The 22,216-nt window shown below is 42.6% G+C and overlaps 1 protein-coding gene and 1 non-coding gene across 2 annotated transcripts; both read right to left on the reverse strand.

Moving 5' to 3' along the window:
* Positions 1-1,985: 1,985 nt before the first annotated feature.
* RPS20 (ribosomal protein S20) lies at positions 1,986-3,506 on the reverse strand. The gene is made up of 4 exons (XM_021942328.2): positions 3,314-3,506; positions 2,993-3,092; positions 2,626-2,699; positions 1,986-2,204 (listed from the first exon to the last, which is right to left on the reverse strand). Exons 1-4 carry the CDS (start codon positions 3,314-3,316, stop codon positions 2,022-2,024), a joined length of 360 nt encoding a protein of 119 aa, XP_021798020.1. The 5' UTR covers positions 3,317-3,506; the 3' UTR covers positions 1,986-2,021.
* Positions 2,767-2,833, reverse strand: LOC116268780. The gene has a single exon (XR_004175943.1). It is a non-coding gene; the product is annotated as a small nucleolar RNA U54 (small nucleolar RNA).
* Positions 3,507-22,216: the final 18,710 nt, after the last annotated feature.

Consider the following 22,216-nt stretch of genomic DNA (forward strand, 5'->3'; position numbering starts at 1 on the left):
TATATTCAAAGGCCCTGCAGTTTTATTTCCATGCAGGTATTTTTAAGTGTTTGAGAAATTGAAGATAACAGCAGTTTCAAATATTTAAGTGCTATTTTAGCTGTAATACAGGTTCTCAATTACATATAGCTTTAATTCAACACTTTCACCATTGTGAAAGTTCACAATTTAGGGAAAGCCATGAAGCTGTCCTTCCACTACTGATTTACTGAAGCATATTTTTCACAGTATATGTTCTCTGGACTTTAGCGACATTGCTTTCAGAATTATTTCCTCAATCAGTTCTCAAGACACGTGTGCTCCAAAGACTGCTATGCTGCATTAAAAGTTCTTAGGTATTTCTGTCTGGGGGCCACATATGAACAGGTATTCCATTTTAAAATGGTCTTAACTGCTACCTAAACAGCTCCCAAAGATAAACTGGTTTAAATTTAGCAATGTGGCATAATTCATTCCAGACTCAGTTCCATTCAAATCCTTGATGTTAATTGGGTTTGTCTTCTTGAGATCCGAAGTAGACTCAAAAAGAATTGGATATTGGGTGACAGTAGGGCAGGGGCAAGGGGTGACTCCAATGTTTGAACTGAGACTTCAGTGGACAATGGATTGAGACACGGAAGACACAACAGAGCTTCTGGGAGGGAAGATTTCATTTTAGACACATGAGCTTTTCAGCTGTGAGTTGCAGGTCCCTAGTACGCAGCTGGTTGTATACAAATATCTCAATTGAAGGTCAATTTGAAGAGTTCAGTGTGAAAGTTTAGGCCCAAATCCAAACTTGAATTACCCAACTTTGATCCTATTAAAAATCTCAAAAATTTTCTGAAGGCAATCTTAACAGTTTATAGATGTTTTATTTTTCCAAAATAAATCTACAGAAACTTTCCCCAATACATTTAGCAAATGTGTAAGGGTATATGATTATAAATTCTAGGCTGGGTGAGTGCTCACTCCTGTAACACCAGCACTTTGGGAAGCTAATGCAGGCTGATGGGTTTTGAGTCTAAGAGTTCTAGACCAGCTTGGGAAACAAGGCAAAACCTCACCTCTACAAAAAACAATTAGCTGCGCATAGTAGCCACATGCCTGTTAAGTCCCGGTTACTAGGCAATTTGAGGTGGATGGCATGAGCCCAGGTCAAAGCTGCTGTGATCACACCACTGCACTCCAGCCTGGACCACAGAGTGAGACTGTCTCAAAAACTGAAAATGTAAGTATTTTAAAAAAATATGAAAGTGAAAATGGGCCGGGTATGGTGGCCCATGCCTCTAATCCCAGCACTCTGGGAGGCCAGCCAGGGGGATCACCTGAGGTCGGGAGTTTGAGACCAGCCTGACCAACAGGGCAAAACCCCGTCTCTACTATAAATACAAAAATTAACCAGGCATGGTGGCAGGCCCTTGTAATCCCAACTACTTGGGAGGCTGAGGCAGGAGAATTGCTTTAACCCGTGAGGCAGAGGTTGCAGTGAGCCAGGATCGCACCATTGCACTCCAGTCTGGGCCACAGACCAAGATGCCGTGAAACTTTCATATTAAAATATAAAACACTGAAAATATAAGTATCTTAAAACTAAGTTTTAGTTCCTAAAACCCTAAAACTTAGTTTTAGTCCTGCCTCTACCAATTAATTCTTTTTTAAAGACGATAAGCTTGGTTCATTTAAAAATATTAGTTACTCATTTTCAGCACTTGCCTACTAGGTGCACTAGCCTCTCAGTCACGGCTGTGTATTACAAACGCCCCAGATCAATCAGAATTCCTAGGGTATGCCAATGTTATAAACTGACAGTGTCCAATACAACTGGTCAGGTCTCTCAGTATTATGTAGTTAACGGAATTCAGTTTTCAAATGACTCAAACGACAATGAAAACAAGATAGACCATTCTAAGATACCCATATATTCCACCTGAACACTGGAAGTCTCATAGTACACTTTTATATTCCTAAAATCTGCTAGTATTCCGAATAAAAACCAACAAAAGTTAACAACTGGTAATCAATTTATTAAAATAGTTGACTTAAGCATCTGCAATGGTGACTTCCACCTCAACTCCTGGCTCAATACTGATGGAAGTAATCTGCTTAACAATCTCAGAAGGACTGTGCAAGTCAATGAGTCGCTTGTGGATTCTCATCTGGAAACGATCCCATGTCTTAGAACCTTCACCACAAGGAGTTTTTCTTGTAGTGATTCTCAAAGTCTGCAGCAAAAGACAAAGGAAACCAAGTGTTTATGGCTTTATACTTATCCCTAGAACATCTGGAAAAACACTTTTAATCATCTCATTAGTTTCCCTTTGGCATGATTCCTATTTACACTAACAGATTTTCAGGTACCACGGGTTGAAAATGCCAGGTCTGTTTTCACTGTAGTACGACACCACCCTTAGAGCTTGCGCCTGTTAAGCACCAAACCACACCAAGAACACAACAGCAATAATTAAACGATCATATCTAAACATTAGATACTTACTAGGAACCGAAATCTACCACCAATTTCAATACGCGTTTGTAGATGACATCAGGGTTAACAATTTTGGCAGCCAAACCTCTTAAAGAACCTGAATTTACACAACATCCGGAAGCAACTCTCCTACTTCCTGCCCCTCCGATTTACTTTACCTTGGTAGGCATTCGAACTGGTCCTTTCACTTTCAGGTTCTTTTCCTTCGCGCCTCTGATCAAGTCAGCACACACTGCAGGAAATGAAGAGACCTCTCAGTACAATCAAAACAATTAAAATCGACTTAAGACCTTCACTTCTACTGGCTCAGAATAGCGTATAAAACTATCACCGTTATTCAACACAGTAGGTACCTCCTCATCGCCAGCTGTATGACAATGAAAGCAGTTTTAGGCCAAGCTTTACCTTTTTAAAGTAAGCAACTTGTCACTTCAGTTCTTGGAGTCCACCTTGTACACTAACATTAACGAGTAAAGCTCGGCGCTTTTTGTCCAATTCCCGCCCCCACTGCACGACTGCACTGACCCTTTTCCAGGGATTTAACGTTGCGGCTCGTTAGGGTGATTCGAATTCGGTGAATTGCCACCTCCGGCTCCACGGGTGTTTTTCCGGTATCCTTAAAAGCCTATTGTTAGACACATGAGAAAGAACAATAAGCCAAAAATGGTCTGCCACTTCTGCAGAAAGGCAGTTTCCGGAAGCTTCCCGCGTTCCCCCACCATTTCAGACGCGCCTTTCCGCCCCTACACGGAAAGCATCTGCCCTAAAGGAGCACGAGCTCCAAACCGGAGTCCCCCCGGCGCCCGCGCCCTGCGCTGAGCAGCCCGCCGCCGACTGCCGCCTCACCATGCCTGCTGCGCGGCTTCCTGACCGACTTGTTCCTCGGCGAGAGCGAACAGCGGTGAGTCAGGAGCAGGAGCGTGCGAACCAAAGATCCGCAAGTCCTACGACCGCGTCTTCCTCAAAAAGAAAGGGGTGGGACTTGAGCAATCCTTATATAGCACGCTTCCATCCGGGTCCCACGCGCCCCGGAACAGGAAATATCCCGGACCCTAGAGGCGGTCGCACAAGGCCGAGCTGGAGCACTCGAGGAGTTGGCAGGAAAGGCACGGCTGCGTGCGCCCCCTGTCCGCAAGGAGGAACCAAAGTCCCGCAGGGTGGGGTCCCCGCCTGCGCGGAGGTGGCCACGCGGCCGAGAGAACAGGCGAGACGGAAACCTGAGAAACTCCTGTCTGGTGCACCTAACCCTCTCCCTCGTAAAGTGCACAGGAACTCTGGTTTTTACGTTGCAAATTTTGCTTTCTACACAGACCATACCACTCGTTCTCTGAGGATGAGGTAACTTCTCTGAGTTTAGCTGACATGAGCAATGGCAGAAATGCTTCTCGTAAACTGGACACCTTACGATAGAATTAGTAAGCACTTATTTTTCATAGCCTGAAACGTCGTTTTGTGATATTTCAGCTCCTGGCTTCCCAGTCCAGCAGAAGTATCTACATCTATTTCTGGAAGGACCTGAACTTGGCTTCTCGTCCCTCTGGAAAGTGAGGCGAAAATGCCAGGCTGCGCAGCTACCCTGAGGCCCGGCCTGGTACCTGGCTAGCCACCCAGTCCTGATAACGTCATCTCCTTTCTGTTGGATAAAGTCATTGGATAAGATCCCCCAGGGTCTTCTTAATACTGAACATCTGTTCATAATCACATAAGTGACCAAATATAGTGGAAAACCCGAATGGTCAACTGGGCTGAGCAGTGGGAGAGAGCGCAGGATGAGCTCACCTACACCTGAGCGAGAAGCTGGGGATAATACATGAAAATCATTGAGATGGTTTTTGATACAGGGCAGAAGGAAGAGTAAAATAATCTCATACTACTTTCCACCTGAAGTTCTGAGCCAAAAGGGTTATTTGCTCAAACACTTCGAACTGGGGAGGGACAGAGCTCTGATGCCTCCCTCCAGGCCTGTTTTTGTTGTAGCTATTGTTGTTTTTTGTGTGTTTGTTTTTGAGACGGAGTTTCCCTCTTGTTGCCCAGGCTGGAGTGCCACGGCGCCATCTCGGCTCACCGCAACCTCTGCCTTCTGGGTTCAAGCGATTCTCCTGCCTCAGCCTCCCGAGTAGCTGGGATTACAGGCATGCGCCACCATGCACGACCAATTTTGTTTTGTTTTGTTTTGTTTTTTAGTAGAGACGGGGTTTCTCCATGCTGGTCAGGCTGGTTTTGAACTCAGGATCTCAGGTCATCCGCCTGCCTCCGTCTCCCAAAGTGTTGGGATTATAGGCGTGAGCCACAGCGCTCGGCCCATCAGGGCTCTTTCTTGAGGTTTTGTCTTCTGTTACTTGGTAGAAAATTATTTTTGAAACTTTAATCAGATAATAGCATTGTCTTATTTGGTGATAACTGGAACATAACTAATAACTGGGTTTCTTTGGCTCACGATACATATGAGGGTTTTGTTTTTGCTGCCATTTTAACAATTACTTTAAATTTTCAAATTTGGATGTTTTCCAGTTCCATTTTTGGGGTTTTTTGTTTGTTTGTTTGTTTTTTGAGATGGAGTCTCGCTCTGTCGCCCAGGCTGGAGTGCAGTGGCACGCTTTTTGCTCAAGCGATTCAAGCGATTCTCCTGCCTCAGCCTCCCGAGTAGCTGGGACTACAGGCGCGTACCACCACTCTCAGCTAATTTTTTGTATTTTTACTAGAGACGGTGTTTCACCGTGTTAGCCAGGATGGTCTCAATCTCCTGAACTCGTTATCCGCCCATCTCGGCCTCCCAAAGTGCTGGGATTACAGGTGTGAGCCACCTAGCCCGGCCCCAGTTCAGTTATTTTTAAATGTAATCCATTGTCTGTAAGTACTCTTTTAGTAGAATTTTTAGCAGAAAATCTGAAAGCCTGCATTCTTATTGTGCTAGCTGTAACCTAATTGAGACTTCATAACTTAGAGGTTTAACTTATTGGAATGGCTATGTGCAACAAATAGACAAAAGCACAATTGCCCTGCTCCCTGGGGTGTGGTCAGCCACCACTGTAGTACTGCCTGGAGGTGACTGTGCATCTTTTAAGTGAACATATGCAGCAGCATTCATGTTTTCTAATGCTCAAAGATGACTGGAAATTCAATGAAGGAATTTTATTGAGAAGTACAATTGTAATTTTTGTACAAGTGTGATTTTTTTTTTTTGTTTGGATAACAAATCTGGTACATCTTTTTCTTAGGCTTACCTCATCCTTTAAGTATTTGAGGAACTGGTGAACAAGTTAACTACTTTGATCATAAATAAGGAAATTTCATTATAGAGAAAAGCAAAATGTGGCTCAGCAGGTATGTGAAAAATGGCTGATGTGACTAGAACTAAGGAAACAAATGGTTAAGTTAATATTAGACAAAAGTAATGGAAATTTTTTATTTTTTATTTTGGAAAACAGTATGGAGGGTCCTCAAAAAATTAAAAATGGAACTTCCATATGAACCAGCCATCCCACTTCTGGGTATATACCCAAAAAAAATGAAATTGGTATCTTGAAGAGATACCTGCACTTTATTGCAGCATTATTTACAGTAGCTAAGGTCAGGAAATGACCTAGGTGTCCAGCAACAGATGAATGGATCTTTTTTTTTTTTTTTTTTTTGAGACGGAGTCTTACTCTGTTGCTCAGGCTGGAGGGCAGTGGTGCAATCTCGGCTCACTGCAACCTCCGTCTCCTGGGTTCAAGCAATCCTCCTGCCTCAGCCTCCCAAGTAGCTGGACATTCAGGCGGGCACCACCATGTCTGGCTAATTTTTGTATTTTTAGTAGAAACAGGGTTTCACCATGTTGGCCAGGCTAGTCTCGAACTCCTGACCTCAGGTTATCTGCCCACCTCGACCTTCCAAAGTGCTGGGATTACAGGCGTGAGCCACCGTGCCCAGCCTGAATGGATCAATATTATTCAGCCTCAAAAAAGAAGGAAATTCTGGCTGGGAATGGTGGCTCACACCTGTAATCCTAGCTTTATGGGAGCCCGAGGCAGGTAGATCACCTGGAGTCAGAAGCTCGAGATTGGCCTGGCCAACATGGTGAAAGCCTGTCTCTACTAAAGATAAATATACTGTGTGAGTTCACTTATATGTGGAGTCAAAAAAAAAGTCAAATTTGTAGAAACAGACAGTAGACTACTAGAGTCAGGAGGTGGGATCTAGTAGGGTTTGGGAATTTTAAAGTTTATTAGTTTAAGTTTCAAACACTTTGCCATATTTTTCTCTTGAAAACCAATAGCTTCTTTGGCCCCCAATTTCTCTTTAAAATGTTATATTTGGGCTCACGCCTGTAATCTCAGTACTTTGGGAGGTCGAGGTGGGTGGATCACCTGACATCAGGAGTTCGAGACCAGCCTGACCAATGTGGTAAAACCATGTCTCTACTAAAATACAAAAATTAGCTGGGCATGGTAGCAGGTGCCTGTAATCTCAGCTACTCGGGAGGCTGAGGCAGGAGAATCGCTTGAACCCAGGAGGCGGAGGTTGCAGTGAGCCGAGATCACGCCATGGAATCCAGCCTGGGCAACAAGAGCAAAACTCTGTCTCAAAAAAAAAAAAAAAAAAAAAAAGTTATGTTTGAATACTAAATGTGAGCTATCCATTGGAGAAAAAAGTAACAACAATAAGCCAAAAATAAGAAGAAAATACATAACTCCATCATTCAATGTATGTTTCTTTTCTTTTTTGAGAAGGAGTCAGTCTCACTCTGTTGCCCAGGCTGGAGTGCAGTGGTACGATCTCAGCTCATTGCAACCTCTGCCTCCCAGGTTCAAGTGATTCTCCTGCCTCAGCCTCCTGAGTTGCTGGGATTACAGTTACCCGCCACCATGTCCGGCTAACTTTTGTATTTCAGGTGAGACAGTGTTTCGCCATGTTGGTTAGGTTGGTCTCGAACTCCTGACCTCAGGTGATCCACCGGCCTCGGCCTCTCAAAGTGCTGGGATTACAGGCATGAGCCACTGCGCCTGGCCAACATGTCTTTTAATGACGGTGTTATCATGAATTGTATGAATGGTTCTTTTAGGATTTGTTAAACCTGTCTTCTGTTTTTAGGCAGTTAGGCTTGTTTTCCCATTTTTCAGTCTTATAAACAATATCATGAGGTAAATTCTGGTAGATCAGGGTTTCTCAGTCTCAGCACAATTGACATTTTGGGGACTGGATAATTCTTTGCTTTGAGGGACTGTCCTATGCATTTAGGAGGTTTGGTGACATCTCTGGCCTCTATATTCACTAGGTGTTGGAGCAACCCCACTCCTCCACTGGTGACAATCAAACATGCCTCCAGACATTGTCAACAGTCCCTGTGGGTAAAAATCATGCCTGGTTGACAGCCACTATTGTAGGTGAATATTTTAGCTCCTACTTAAAGCCTTAGGTCAATTACTAAATAACTTATCCTCTGATGGCTTAATCAAAGAATAAGCACATTCCCTCTGGGAAGGTTGTACCCAAATAGATGTTTCCTCCAACAGCCGAAGAGGATTTCAGTGTGAAAAACATTGAATTAGATATCAGGTTCATTTTAACTTTTGAAATATTCCTAACAACTTTATGAAATTTGTGTTTTCAATATCTCTATCTATAGCCTTTCTTTACTAATTTTTGCAGATCTTTTAAAATTATCTTGTAAAGACTTTTACTGCAGGTATTTGTGTGGGTCTGTGGATGGCCATCTACTGGTCTTTCACTGCAATGACAGTGTCATCCTACTTTTTCCAAAAGGAAATTTATGGCGGTCAAAAACTACTGAATTCATGGTACACATGCAGAAATGTCTGAATCACATTTAAAAAGGCAAATTGTTGAATGAATGTGGATGAGTCGGTTTAGACACAACAGTAGTCCCCGCCTTATCCCTGGTTTCACTTTCTGAGGTTTCAGTTACCTGCAGCACAGTTCAGTAAGATACTTTGAAATCAGAGAGACCACATTCATGTAACTTTTATTACAGTATATGACTGCCACTGTCCTATTTTATTATTAAAATATAATAAAATAATATTAATCTCTTGGTGTACCTAACTTATAAATTAAACTTTATCATAGGTGTGTATGTACAGGAACAAATGTAGTATGTATACAGTTTGGTTCTATCTGTGGTTTCAGGCACCCAGGGTGTCTTGGCACCAGCTCTGTGGATAAGGAGGAACTCCTGTACTTTATCTGTGGAATTTAAAAATCTAAATACAACATTTGTATGTTAAACTTCTTCAGTCTGAAATGCTTTCAGGCATCTACTGGGGGGCTTGGCACTACCTCTGTGGTTAAGGGGGAACTCCTGTATTTTGTTTGCAGAATTTTTTATCTAAATACATATTTTTTTATATTAAACTTCTTCCGTCTGAAATTTAAGAATAAAAACCAGAGAGAGTATGTGAAGATTTAGAACAGTACTCAGCATATGAGAGTAGCCAGCACCAGGCCAGGTGTGGTGACTCATGCTTGTAGTCCCAGCTAGTGTTTGGATCAAAGCAGTCCAACTCTAGAGCCTGCACTCTTAGCCTCTGTACTGTCAGTGTACGTTAGCAGTCATCTTTTTTTTTTTTTTTTTTTTTTTTGAGACGGAGTCTTGCTCTGTCGTCCAGGCTAGAGTGCGGTGGCGCAATCTTGGCTCACTGCAAGCTGTGCCTCCCGGGTTCACGGCATTCTCCTGCCTCAGCCTCCCGAGTAGCTGGGACTACAGGTGCCCGCCACCACGCCCGGCTAGTTTTTTGTATTTTTAGTAGAGACGGTGTTTCACCATGTTAGCCAGAATGGTCTCGATCTCCTGACCTTGTGACCTGCCCGCCTCAGCCTCCCAAAGTGCTGGGATTACAGGCGTGAGCCACCACGTCCGGCTGTTAGCAAGTCATCTTTATCATTTGCGGTGGCAGTATGTCTGAGAGATACAAAATCCTGTTGTGTTAAAGAACATGGCATAGAAGGGCTTTATACATTTCCCTATAGCTGAGGTTAGAAATTTTACACTTGATCTTAGCCAAAAGGCTGAGAAGCGATGAGGTTAGAAATTTTATTGAGCTACTATTGTGTGCATTGTAAGGTAGAATGCCCATTTTAATGTTCTCATCCTTTCATTTGAAGTTCCATAGATACCAACGCCATTCAACCCTATTTGCTCATTAAAATCATTTTACTAAAGTGACCAAAAGAACAGAACTAGGGATACAATAACATCTTTCAACAGAGAATGATTCATATGGAACATATGATAGATTGGTAATTTACAATCATATTTAATGGCAGAGCTCATGGAATTCTCTGTGGGGGTGGGAACTGAATGTCCTGCCCACAGGCCTCACTAGTGCCCCCTGTCTCCTCTCTTTGTCCTGCTCCCCAGCCTGCATAAAATCTGAAAAGTCACTGGTCTCCTCCTGTCCCAGCTAGAGCTGCTTCCTAGCTCTAGCAGAGGACCTGCAGAAGATTTCCACGACACAGTTTGTGATCCTGACACCATGTGGGAAAGCTAGGGATATGTGATTTGCCAGTCACTTCTGCTGGGCTTGTGCTTTTCATGTTGTACAGAATTAATACAACTCTTTAGGAAGTATTTCTACTATTTGCCTTCCTTTGTGAGAAGACTGGACTTTATGGCTGTCCCCACATACTAACTCTGCTGTGTTGCTTTTGTGCTTTGGACTGATTCAAAAATGGCCCCAAGAGTCCCCACCTCCTGCTTTTCATGCCCTTGTGAAAACTCCTTCTCCGAGTGTGAGAAACCGTGACTGCTCCCAAACATTAGAATTTGGCAACAGTACTGGGATGTCACTTCCACAAATAGATTAAATAAGATCCTGATTTCTGTATTGCCAGTGGACTCTCCCTTGCCAGCCTTGAGGAAGGAGCAGCCATGTTGGAGGCTGCCCTTTGGAGAAGCCCATGTGGCAAGGACATGAGGGTGGCTGGTGGCCCAGCCAGAAAGGAGCTGAGGCTCTCAGCCCAACAGCCTGAAAAGAACTGAAGTTACACCCACAATGACATGACTTTGGAAGCAGATCCTTGAGTCTTCAGATGAGACCTCAGAACTGGCCAACACCTTGATTGAAGCCCTAATGAGAGACCCTGAAGCAGGGGGCCCTCCTAAGCCATGCCTGGATTCGTGACTCGCAGGAACTGTGAGGTAATGCATGTATGCTGGTTGCTAAATTTGTGGTAATTTGTTACTTTAATACTGAGGAAATCAGATTACAATAAGAAAGAAAGAGAAAGAAAGAGAAGGAAAGAAAAAGAAAGGAAAGGAAGAGAAAGAAAGAGAAAGAGAAAGAAGAAAGAAAGAGAAAGGAAAGGAAAAGAAAAAGAGAAAGAAAGAGAAAGAGAAAGAAGAAAGAGAAAAGAAAGAAAAGGAAAGAAAGAGAAAAAGAGAAAGAAAGAAAGAAAGGAAAGAAAGAAAGAAAAAGAAAGAAAAGAAAAGAAAAGAAAAGAAAAAGAAAGGGAGGGAGGGAAGGAAGGAAGGAAGGAAGGAAAAAGAAAAGAATAATTGAAAAAGAACACAAATGAAAAATCATCATGCCCTAATAGAGAAATGAACAAAAATCCTGAAAAGTCAATTCATAATAAAGAATATGCTTTTAGGAGACAAATATGAAAAACAGGAAAATGTGATCTCACAAGTACTTGAAGAATTGCAAATTTAAGGTATCTTTTTTTGAAACACCCATACATACACAATTCTTAATTTGAATAAAGTTGTGGTAAAAGAAGATGTTGCCACTGCTAATGACAATATAAATTATTAAAGCTTTTTGGAAAATAACTGCAGTTTGGCAGTGTATCAAGAACCTCAAAAATATTTCTATTCACTGATTCAGTAATTCTGCTTCTGGACATCCATCCTATGAAATACTACAGAATAAGAATTTATTTTATTTTATTATTTTATTTTATTTTTAATTTTAATTTTTGGTTTGAGACGGAGTCTCGGTCTGTCGCCCAGGCTGGAGTGCGGTGGCGCCATCTCGGCTCACTGCAAGCTCCACCTCCCGGGTTCACGCCATTCTCCTGCCTCAGCCTCCCGAGTAGCCGGGACTACAGGCGCCCGCCACCACGCCCGGCTAATTTTTTGTAGTTTTAGTAGAGACGGGGTTTCACCATGTTAGCCAGGATGGTCTCAATCTCCTGACCTCGTGATCCACCCGCCTCGGCCTCCCAAAGTGTTGGGATTACAGGCGTGAGCCACTGACCCCGGCCTCATTGTGTGTTTATGAATTGGAAGATGGAATCTCGCTCTTGTCGCCCAGGCTGTAGTACAATGGCCGATTTTGGCTCACTGCAACCTCTGCCCTCCGGGTTCAAGCAATTCTGCTGCCTTAGCCTCCCAAGTAGCTGGGATTACAGGCGCCCGCCACCACGCATGACTAATTTTTGTACTTTTAGTAAAAACAGAGTTTCACCATGTTGGCCAGGCTGGTCACCAAGTCCTGATCTCAGGTGATCTGCCCGCCTTGGCTTCCCAAAGTGTTGGGGTTACAGGCGTGAGCCACTGTGCCCAGCCGGAAGGCTTAATATTGTAACAATGTACATACTACCCAAAGCAACCTGTAGATTCAGTGGAATCCTATTTCAGAATCTAAATGTCTTTCTTGCAGAAATAAAAAAAAATTACCCTAAAATTCGTATGGAATATCAAAAGATCTTTAATAGCCAAAACAATTTTGAAAAGAAAGAACAAAGTTAAATGACTCACACTTCCTGATTTCAAAGTATATTACAAAGTCATAGTAATCAAAACAGTGTAGTACTGGCATGAAAACAGACAAATAGACCAAAGGAATAAAATAGAGCCCAGAAATAAACTCTTGTGTATATGGTCAAATGATCTTCAACAAATATGTTTCATTTAGTTCTTTTTATTATTTCTTTCTTTACCAAAGTAACTTAAGCAAACACAAAAGTCATATCATTTTATTTCTTCACCCTTCTGTTAGCATCTCTAAAATATAGACACTTTCTTACATAACCATAATGTCATTATCACTCTTAATTAACAATTTTTCACTAATATCAAATGATTTATCAATAATCAAATTTCCCTAATTGCCTCAAAATATGTTTTATGGTTGTTTTGTTTACATCAAAATCTAAATAAGATGCACACATTTCTTTTAGGTGTTCTTTTAATCTAGATTCCTCCCCCCACCCAATTGTTTGTTTGCCTGTTTGCAGGAACTAGGTTCATTTTCTTTTTTCTTATGGTTTTTTTTGTGTGTGTGTGATGGAATCTTGCTCTGTCGCCCAGGCTGGAGTACAGTGGCATGATCTCGGCTCGCTGCAACCTCTGCCTCTTGGGTTCAAGTGATTCTCCTGCCTCAGCCTCCCGAGTAGTTGGGACTACAGGCACAAGCCACCACTCCCAAGTAATGCATTTTTAGTAGAGATGGGGTTTTGCCATGTTGGTCAGGCTGGTCTTGAATTCCTGACCTCAAGTGATTCGTCCACGTTGGCCTCTCAAAGTACTGGGATTACAAGTGTGAGCCACCTCACCTGGCCAAACCAGGTTTATTTTCTATTAAATGTCCTACATACTGGGTTTGCCTATTGGCTTCTGGGCTAGTCCCTTTGCGTTGCTGTAAAGGAACACCTGAGGGTAGGTAATTCATAAAGAAAAGAGGTTTATTTGGCTCACAGGTCTGCAGGCTGTATAGGAAGTATAGCTCCAGTATCTGCTTCCAGGGAGGGCTTAGGAAGCTTCCACTCATGACTGAAGGCAAAGAGAAGCTGGCATCCCATGGTGAGAGAGGAAGCAAGAGCTAGGAAGGGGGTGCCAACCCCCGTTTGTTGTTGTTTTTTTTTTTGAGATAGAATCTTGCTCTGTAGTCCAGGTTGGAGTGCAGTGGCCTCATCTCGGCTCACTGCAACCTCCCCCTCCTGGGTTCAAGCAATTCTTCTGCCTCAGCCTCCCAAGTAGCTGGGACTACAGGTGCCCACCACCATGCCCAGCTAAGTTTTGTATTTTTAGTAGAGAAGGGGGTTTCAATATGTTGGCCAGGCTGGTCTTGAACTCCTGACCTCAGGTGATCCACCCACCTTGGCCTCCCAAAATGCTGGGATTATAGGCATGAGCCACCGTACCTGGCTACCAGCCTCTTTTAAATAACCAGATATCACATGAACTCAAAGAACTCACTCATTACCATGAGGATGGCTCCAAGCTATTTGTGAGGGATCCACTCCCATAACCCAAGCACCTCCCACTAGGCTCACTTCCAACATTGGGGGTCACATTTCAACATGAGATTTGGAGGGGACAAAACGTCCAAACTTTGTCAGCTTCTTTGTGGTGACATTGAAATCTTTCTGTTATCCCCCCTATTCCCTGTGAGGGGAATTTGATTTTAGAGACTTGACTAAGTTCAGGTTCAACATTTAGGGGAAGAATCCTTCATATGTGGTGCTGTGTGCCTAACCTCAGGAAGAATACATTAGTTTTTCCGCCTTCAGAGATAATGAGATGGATCAAGGGGTTCCGTAAATCTGTCCATTGTAAGGGCATCCTCCAGCTTTCTCTCATGTAATGGTTCCATCCATTACATATCACCTGACTCAACTATTTAGGACTTACAAAATGAGGCAATCCTAATTTTATCATTCCTATCCTATTTAGTATTTGAAAATCTGTTAAAAAAAAAAACAAACAAATAAACAAAAAAAAACTTCTTCCACATAAAATAGAGTTATTTGTTGGATATGCAGTATGTACAAGAAAGTTAGAGTAGCCAGGCGTGGTGGCTCATGCCTGTAATCCCAGCACTTTGGGAAGGCTGAGGCAGGTGGATCACCTGAGGCCAGGAGTTCGAGATCAGCCTGACCAACATGGAGAAACTCTGTCTCTACAAAAAATTAGCAGGGCATGGCAGTGCAGGCCTATAATTCCAGCTACTTGGGAGGCTGAGGCAGGAGAATCGTTTGAACTCAGGAGGCGGAGGTTGCTGTGCACCGAGATTGTGCCATTGCACTCCAGCCAGGGCAACAAGAGCGAAACTTCGTCTCAAAAAAAAAAAAAAAAAAAGAAAGAAAGAAAGTTAGGGTAAATACTAATTTTTTCCTTTTAATTATCAAATTTCAGAGTAAGGAATTGGTGTCCTAGTTATTTACTGTGGCATCCAATGAGCTATTAGAGTTAATCTTCTCTTTTTGATCTCATTCTATCATAAATTTATTTGTCTTTTATATATTCAATATCTATCAATTCTAGTCTTAATTCTTTTTGATGCTTAAATGGTTTCATAATTGTCTAATGGTAGTTTCTTTATATTGTCCCCTGTTCTTTGGACATAATCCATAAATCTTCCTTGCTTTTTGACACAACAATATGTCCCTAACTCATCTTATAAATTCCTACCCAAATTTAGAATCAAGCATTCCTCCAGGGAGCCCTGATGTTTTTAGTGGGAAATGCTATTTAGAGACTCCAATCCAGACACAAGTTGTGCTCATTGCTATTGGGTTATCATTACCCCTAGGCCTCTTCAGTGGACAGAACCAGGAAATGTCTACTTGTGAAATTTTAAAATAAAATAATCTAGTAAATATGTGCAGTGTGTGAATATACCACAATAAAGCTGTTAAAAACAAAAACAAAAATAAATGCACATCAATGGGCTCAATTTCAATCACTATTTTAAGTCAACACTGGTAAGATAAAGATAATCATGTTTTAAACAGAAAAGCACATACATATAGCACATTCCTATGCACCACTCAGAGTTTAGCCATCAACTGTTGATGAAGTTTTTTTCATACATAAGACAGAACAATAAATTCTAAGATTTACAAAAAATACGGTAGAAACGATTAGGTAAACATCTAGAAAAAATAATTTGAATCTCCTAATATCTTACACCAGGATACTTGTCAGAAAGATCAATGAAATCAATGTAGACAATGAAAACTCAGATGTACCATAACAAAACTATGCTGATTTTTTAAAAAATGAAGTTGTGAGAGACAAAGATGACCCAAAACCCAAAGCAGAAAAGAGTATTTAATTTGACAACAACAAAAATAAAATTTCTTGATAGTAACAATCATGATGAACAACTGACAAATTAAAGACAGACTGACAGACTGAAGTAAAATTTCTGCAACTCTGATCACAGATTAAGAGCTAATTTTCGGCCAGGTGTGGTGGCTCATGCCTGTAATTCCAGCACTTTGGGAGGCCGAGGCAGGAGGATTAGGAGGTCAGGAGATCTAGACCATCCTGGCTAACACTGTGAAACCCCGTCTCTACTAAAAATACAAAAATTTAGCTGAGTGTGGTGGCAAACGCCTGTAGCCCCAGCTACTCAGGAGGCTGAGGCAGGAGAATTGCTTGAACCCGGGAGGTGGAGGTTGCAGTGAGCCGAGATCATAACACTGTACTCCAGGCTGGGTGACAGAGTGAGACTCTGTCTCAAAAAAAAAAAAAAAAAAAAAGCTAACTTCCATAACAGAGAGCGCTTACCAAATCAATGAGTTGAAATATCAATAACCTAATAGAAAAAAACTGGTACAAGATATGAACAGACAATTCACAGAAAAGGAAATATAAATGACTCTTAAATAAATGAAATGATGGTTAATTCACTCTGAGTAATAGAAACACAACTTTGGGTGGTTGGGTGGTTGCTAAAATTAGTGGCAAGCAGTAAAAGCAATGACGTTTGCTAAATCTCTTTTTTTTTTAAACAGTGTTTCTCTCTTGTTGCCCAGGCTGCAGTGCAATGGCATGATCTTGGTTCACTGCTACCTCCACTTCCCAGGTTCAAGCGATTCTCCTGCCTCAGCCTCCCAAGTAGCTGGGATTATAGTCACCTACCACCATGCCCAGATAATTTTTTGTATTTTTAGTAGAGACAGGGTTTCACCATGTTGGCCAGGTTGGTCTCAAACTCCTGACCTCAGGTGATCCACCCATCTTGGCCTCCCAAAGTGCTGAGATTACAGGCATGAGTCACCACACCTGGTCAGATTTTGCTAAATCTTGATTCTTGCCCTTTTAGTAATCTATGTGATCAAATGGGAAGAACACATACAGTGCTTGCTGCAAGCTGTTTTATGGTTGTTTGGAGGAAAAGCACTCGTGACCTGAGTTGCAAGCTGAACCAGCCTCTTTTTTCATGGAACACCATAAAAAAGTCTTTTTTTTTTTCCCTATTACTGGTTCGAATTATGTTGTATCAAAGCATCTTTTCCCATCCCTTAATAAAAATCTAGGAAGAAATCTATTATTATACTTTCTGGTAACTTTAGATTATTACAACCCAGTCCAGTTCAGTTTAAAACCCTAAAGTGGTATCCAGTTCAATGCTTTCCTTTCCACTATCAGTGGTTACACTTGTGGCTTGAGTAAATAGACTGTATAATTTAAAATAGAAACTGGGACACACTTGAGTGAACGTCAGCACTAATAATAGTAATGATACCTTGGTCATGTGCTGAGGCTACCCTGGCCATATTGGATGAATGGTCACCCTAGGTGGAAGGACTTGAAATAGGGAAAATGGAGCTTCCTCTGCTATTTCAAAACTCTCCCCCTGTGGATCCTAAACCTAACTCTAGTGCTGGGGAGCAGGAAGGAGGGACAGAGAAGGCAGAAGGCATCTCACATGTCTAGCAGTATGTTGGTGGTGGGGAGCTACCGTTGGATCTGTTCAATTCCATGCCTTGCCTTTCAAAGTTGGGAGATCATCTGATTGATCACCCTCCTCTCACAAAGGAGGAAATGGGGACCCATGGAGATGATGACTCTTGTGAGGGGCATGCCTAATAAGGGGCTGAGCCTGCACTCCAGCACGTCATCCAACTTCTCCCCAGGGTCCCCTAAGGCAGCTTCTCTTGCATGCGCCCATCACAGCCAGGACCAGGATGAGGCTTTGGGCTTAGTAGTTAAGGGGGTGGCAAGAAACCCAGTAACAGAGGTAAATAATATTGGAATGCATTCTCTTAAACATCAAAATCAAAGCAAAACAAGCTATGAGAAGCAAAAACACAATTTTAAATGAAGACGGAATCAGTATTACTCACTTTTCCTTTTTCCTCAGTTTTCAGTAACCACAGTGCACACAACTTAGATATCTAATGTCCATCTTGGACTGAACACATCTAAGACAGAACTCTCTGGCTGGGTGCAGTGGCTCATGCCTGTAATCCCAGCACTTTGGGAAGCCAAGGAGGGTGGATCAAGAGGTCAAGAGATCAAGACCATCCTGGCCAACATGGTGAAACCTCGTCACTACTAAAAATACAAAAATTAGCTGGGCGGGGTGGTGGGCGCCTGTAGTCCCAGCTACTCAGGAGGCTGAGGCAGGAGAATCACTTGAACCTGGGAGGTGGAGCTTGCAGTGAGCCGAGATCGCGCCACTGCACTCCAGCCTGGCAACAGAGCAAGACTCGGTCTAAAAAAAAAAAAAAGACAGAACCCTCCATTTGCCACCCCCAACCAATCCCAGCTTCAGGCCTCCCCATCTTGGTAAATGGCCTGGTTCATCAGGCTCAAAACCCAAAAGTCACTGTTGATTCCTCCTGTTTCCTCACTATGCACATCCAACCCATTAGCAAAGCATACAGAATACATATCCAAACAATGTTTCCAATCTCTAGTTATCTCTACCTTCAAGGTTTCCACTTTTGTGCCCCTCACCAAGATCACCCCTCACCTACATCCCTGCAAAAGGCTACTACCTTCTTGTTTTCATTCTTATCCTCCTATAGCCCATCTCTTTAAAATGTAAACCAGGCCAGACGTGTTGGCTCACACCTATAATCCATCACTTTGGGAGGCCAAGGCGGGCAGATCACTGGAGGCCAGGAGTTTAAGACCAGCCTGGCCAACATGGTGAAATCTTGTCTCTACCAAAAAAAAAAAAAAAAAAAAAAGTAGCCAGGCATGGTGGCACACATCTGTAGTTCCAGCTACTTAGGAGGCTGAGGCAGGAGAATTGCTTGAACCCAGGAGGTGGAGGTTGTAGTGAGCAGAGATCGCACCATTACACTCCAGCCTGGGTGAGAGAGTGAGACTTCATCTCAAAACAAATAAATTAAAATTAAAATTAAATATAATCACATCCCCCACCCACCCTGCCAAAAATCCTTAGTGTCACTCAAATGACATGTCCTAGTCCTCACATCCAAAACCTATGAATATTTAGAAATATGGTCTTTGCACAGTGTGTTGTTGTGTTGTTTTGTACTGTGTTATGTTGTTTAGAGATAGGCTCTCCCTCTCTCACTCAGGCTGGAGTACAGTGGTGCAATCATAGCTCACTGCAGCCTTAAACTCCTGGACTCAAGGGACCCTCCTGCCTCAGCCTCCTGAGTAGCTGGCCTGGAAATATGATCTTTGCAAATCTAATTGGGTTAGGGATCTCAGAATGAGTTCAGTCTTAGATGTAGGTTGGGCCCCAAATCCAGTGACTAGTGTCCTTAGAGAGGAGGGAGAGATTTGACACAGACACACACGGAAAAGGCCCTGTGATGACGAAAGCACAGATTGCAGTGATGTGTCTACAAGCCAAGGAATGCCAGGTGTTGCCAGCAGCCAGCAGACACTAGGAGAGCAGCACGAAACAGATTATCCCTCAGAAGGGTTCAGAAGGCTCAACCCTGCCAACACGTCCATTTTGTATTTCTGGCCTCCACAACTCTGAGGGAATAAATTTCTGTTGTTTCAAGTAACCAAGTTTGTGGTAATTTTTTACCGTAGTCCTAGGAAACTGGTACAGGCATCTTCCCACTGTGCTTAGAATAAAATGCAAGCTCCTAATCCTACTTCACAAGGTACTACATTACCTGGCCCCTGACTTCTTTCTTTCTCGTCTCCTTCCCCTCCTCTCACTCACCATGCTGAACTGCATTGGCCTTCTCTGTTCTGCAAACACAGCAAGCTCACCTCCACCCAGGGACTTTGCATCTGCTCTTTCCTCTTTAGGGAGCCCCTCCCCCAGATTACTGCATGGCCGGTTCCTCCTGGTTATTCCGCCTCTCCTCTAATACCTCCTCCTCTGTAGACATTTGTTATTTTCTTCGGTTACACAGCTGAAAAGGCGAGATGCTCACTTCCCCAGACTCCCTTGCAGCTTGGCCTTGACTACATGAGCTAGGCTTTACATGTCACAAGCTGGCATAAAGAAATAGGAACACTGGACTGCAGGCTGATGGTGTGAGAACTCACCCTTGGAGTTCCTTCTTCCTGCCTTTCTGGAACATTGTTTACCTGCCAGCAGCATGCAGGCTGCACTTCCTCTTAAACATCAGGTGCAGAGTCATCCTCCAGTTTGTCCATCTCTGGCGACTTCATGGTAGGCTGGGGGGTGACCTCAGAGTCATTTCAATACCTCTGGTACAGCTCTTTTAAAGCCAAATTCTTAATCACAATCTGAGCTTCTTCACTGTTAACTTCTTGGTCACCTGAAACCCACTTAAAGTTTAGTGATTGCCTTTTTTTCTAGTTCTTTTAATAAGACTATTATTTCACAGACATGTCACCCGAAACCCACTTAAAGTTTAGCGATTGCCTTTTTTTCTAGTTCTTTTAGTAAGACTATTATTTTCACAGACATGTATGGGCTGGCTACGGTGTCTAGGCAGGGTTCCAGGCATTGGGAATACAATGAAAGACAAGACACGGACAGGCGTGTTGGCTCATGCCTGTAATGCCAGCACTTTGGGAGGCCAAAGCAGGCAGATCACCTGAGGTCAGGAGTTCAAGACCAGCCTGGCCAACATGGTGAAACTTCATCTCTATTTAAAATACAAAAATTAGCTGGGCGTGGTGGCAGGTGCCTGTAATCCCAGTACTCCAGAGGCTGAGGCAGGAGAATCACTTGAACCTGGGAGGTGTTCACTGCAAGAGCATAGGCAAAGCAGAAGTACCGTCGAATCACACATTGCCCAGGTCCCTTTGAGAGTCCATTATACAGCAGTCCCCCTCTTTGCCCTTTTGCTTTCCATGGTTACAGTTACCTGCAGCCCGAAAATATTAAATGGAAAACTCCAGAAATAAACGATTTGTCAGTTTTAAATCGCATGCCATCTTGAGTAGCGTGATAAAATCTCACATCATCGGCCGGGCTCGGTGGCTCATGTCTATAATGGCAGCCGAGGTGGGTGGATCACCTAAGGTCAGGAGTTCGAGACCAGCCTGGCCAAGATGGTGAAACCCTGTCTCTACTAAAAATGCAAAAATTAGCTGGGTATGGTGGGGCGGGGGGTGCCTGTAATCCCAGCTACTTGGGAGGCTGAAGCAGGAGAATCGCCTGAACCATGGAGGTGGAGGTTACAGTGAGCCAAGATCATGCCATTGCACTCCAGCCTGGACAACAGAGCTAGACTCTGTCTCAAAAAAAAAAAACAAAAAAAAAAAAACAACCATACTGCTCTGTCCCTCTCGGAACATGAATCTTCCCTCTGCCCTGCGTCTCACGCTGTCCACAGTCCCCACCCATTAGTGACTTAGTAGCCGACTTGGGTGTCAGATCAACTGTGGTGGTAGCACAGTGCTTGTGTTTAAGTAACCCTCATTTTACTTAATAATGGCCCCAAAGAACAAGAGTAGTGATGCTGGCAATTCAGACATGCCAAAGAGAAGGCAAATATATGCCAAAGAGAAGTTGTTAATCTCTTACTGTACCTCATTTATAAATTAAACTTTATCATATGTATGTATACATGGGTGAAAAAACACAGTGTATACAGAGCTCAGTCCTATCCTTGGTTACAGGCATCCACTGAGGTCCTAACTCAAACCTCCTTGGATAAGGGGGGATTATTGTAATCTGATTTCCTCAGTATTAAAGTAACACTTTAATTTCTCTCTCTCTCTTTCTTTTTTCTTTCTTTCTTTCTTTCTTTCTTTCTTTCTTTCTTTCTTTCTTTCTTTCTTTCTTTCTTTCTTTCTTTCTCTCTTTCTTTTTCTTTCCTTCCTCCCTCCTTCCTTCCCCTGCTTTCCTTTTTCTTTCCTTTCTCTTTCTTTCTTTCTTTCTTTCTTTCTTTTTTTTTTTTTCTTTCTTTCTTTCTTTCTTTTCTTTCTTTCTTTCTTTCTTTCTTTTCTTTCTTTCTTTCTTTTTCTTTCCTTTCTTTCTTTTTCTTTCTTTCTTTCAACATGCTTTCTTTCTTTCTTTCTTTCTTTCTTTCTTCTCCTTTCTTTCTTTCTTTTTTCTTTCTTTCTTTCTCTTTCTTTTCTTTCTTCTTTTTGTTTCTTGAGACCAGATCTTGCTCTATGCAGCCCAGGCCTCAGGAGTGCAGTGGTGCAATCTCAGCTCACTGCCAACCTCCACCTCAGGGTTCAGCTGATTCTCTGCCTCAGCCTCCCAAGTAGCTGGGATTACAGGCACGTGCCACTACGCCAGGCTAATTTTATATTTTTAGTAGAGACGGGGTTTTGCCATGTTGGCCAGGCTGGTTTCAAACTCCTGATCTCAAGTGACCCACCTGCCTCGGCCTTCCAAAGTGCCGGGATTACAGGCGTGAGCTACCGATCCCAGCCATGTATGTGTTCTTTATATAATAAAAATATTGACCTGTTGTCACATTTTGACCAAATATTTTTCTCCACCCATTGTCTGTAGTTTATTCATATTTTAATAATCAGAAGTTACCATTTTTTGTAATTAAATCTGGCAATCTCCTTCATAGTTTTTTCATTGTTTTTAAGTTTCTTTGTTCATTTAATAACTTTTCAATTCTATATATGCTCTTTAATCCATCTGGAAGCGATTTTGGTGTGTGGTATGTAAAGTATTTATTGAAAAA

Source organism: Papio anubis, chromosome 8, assembly GCF_008728515.1.
Source record: "Papio anubis isolate 15944 chromosome 8, Panubis1.0, whole genome shotgun sequence".
Lineage (NCBI taxonomy): Eukaryota > Metazoa > Chordata > Mammalia > Primates > Cercopithecidae > Papio > Papio anubis.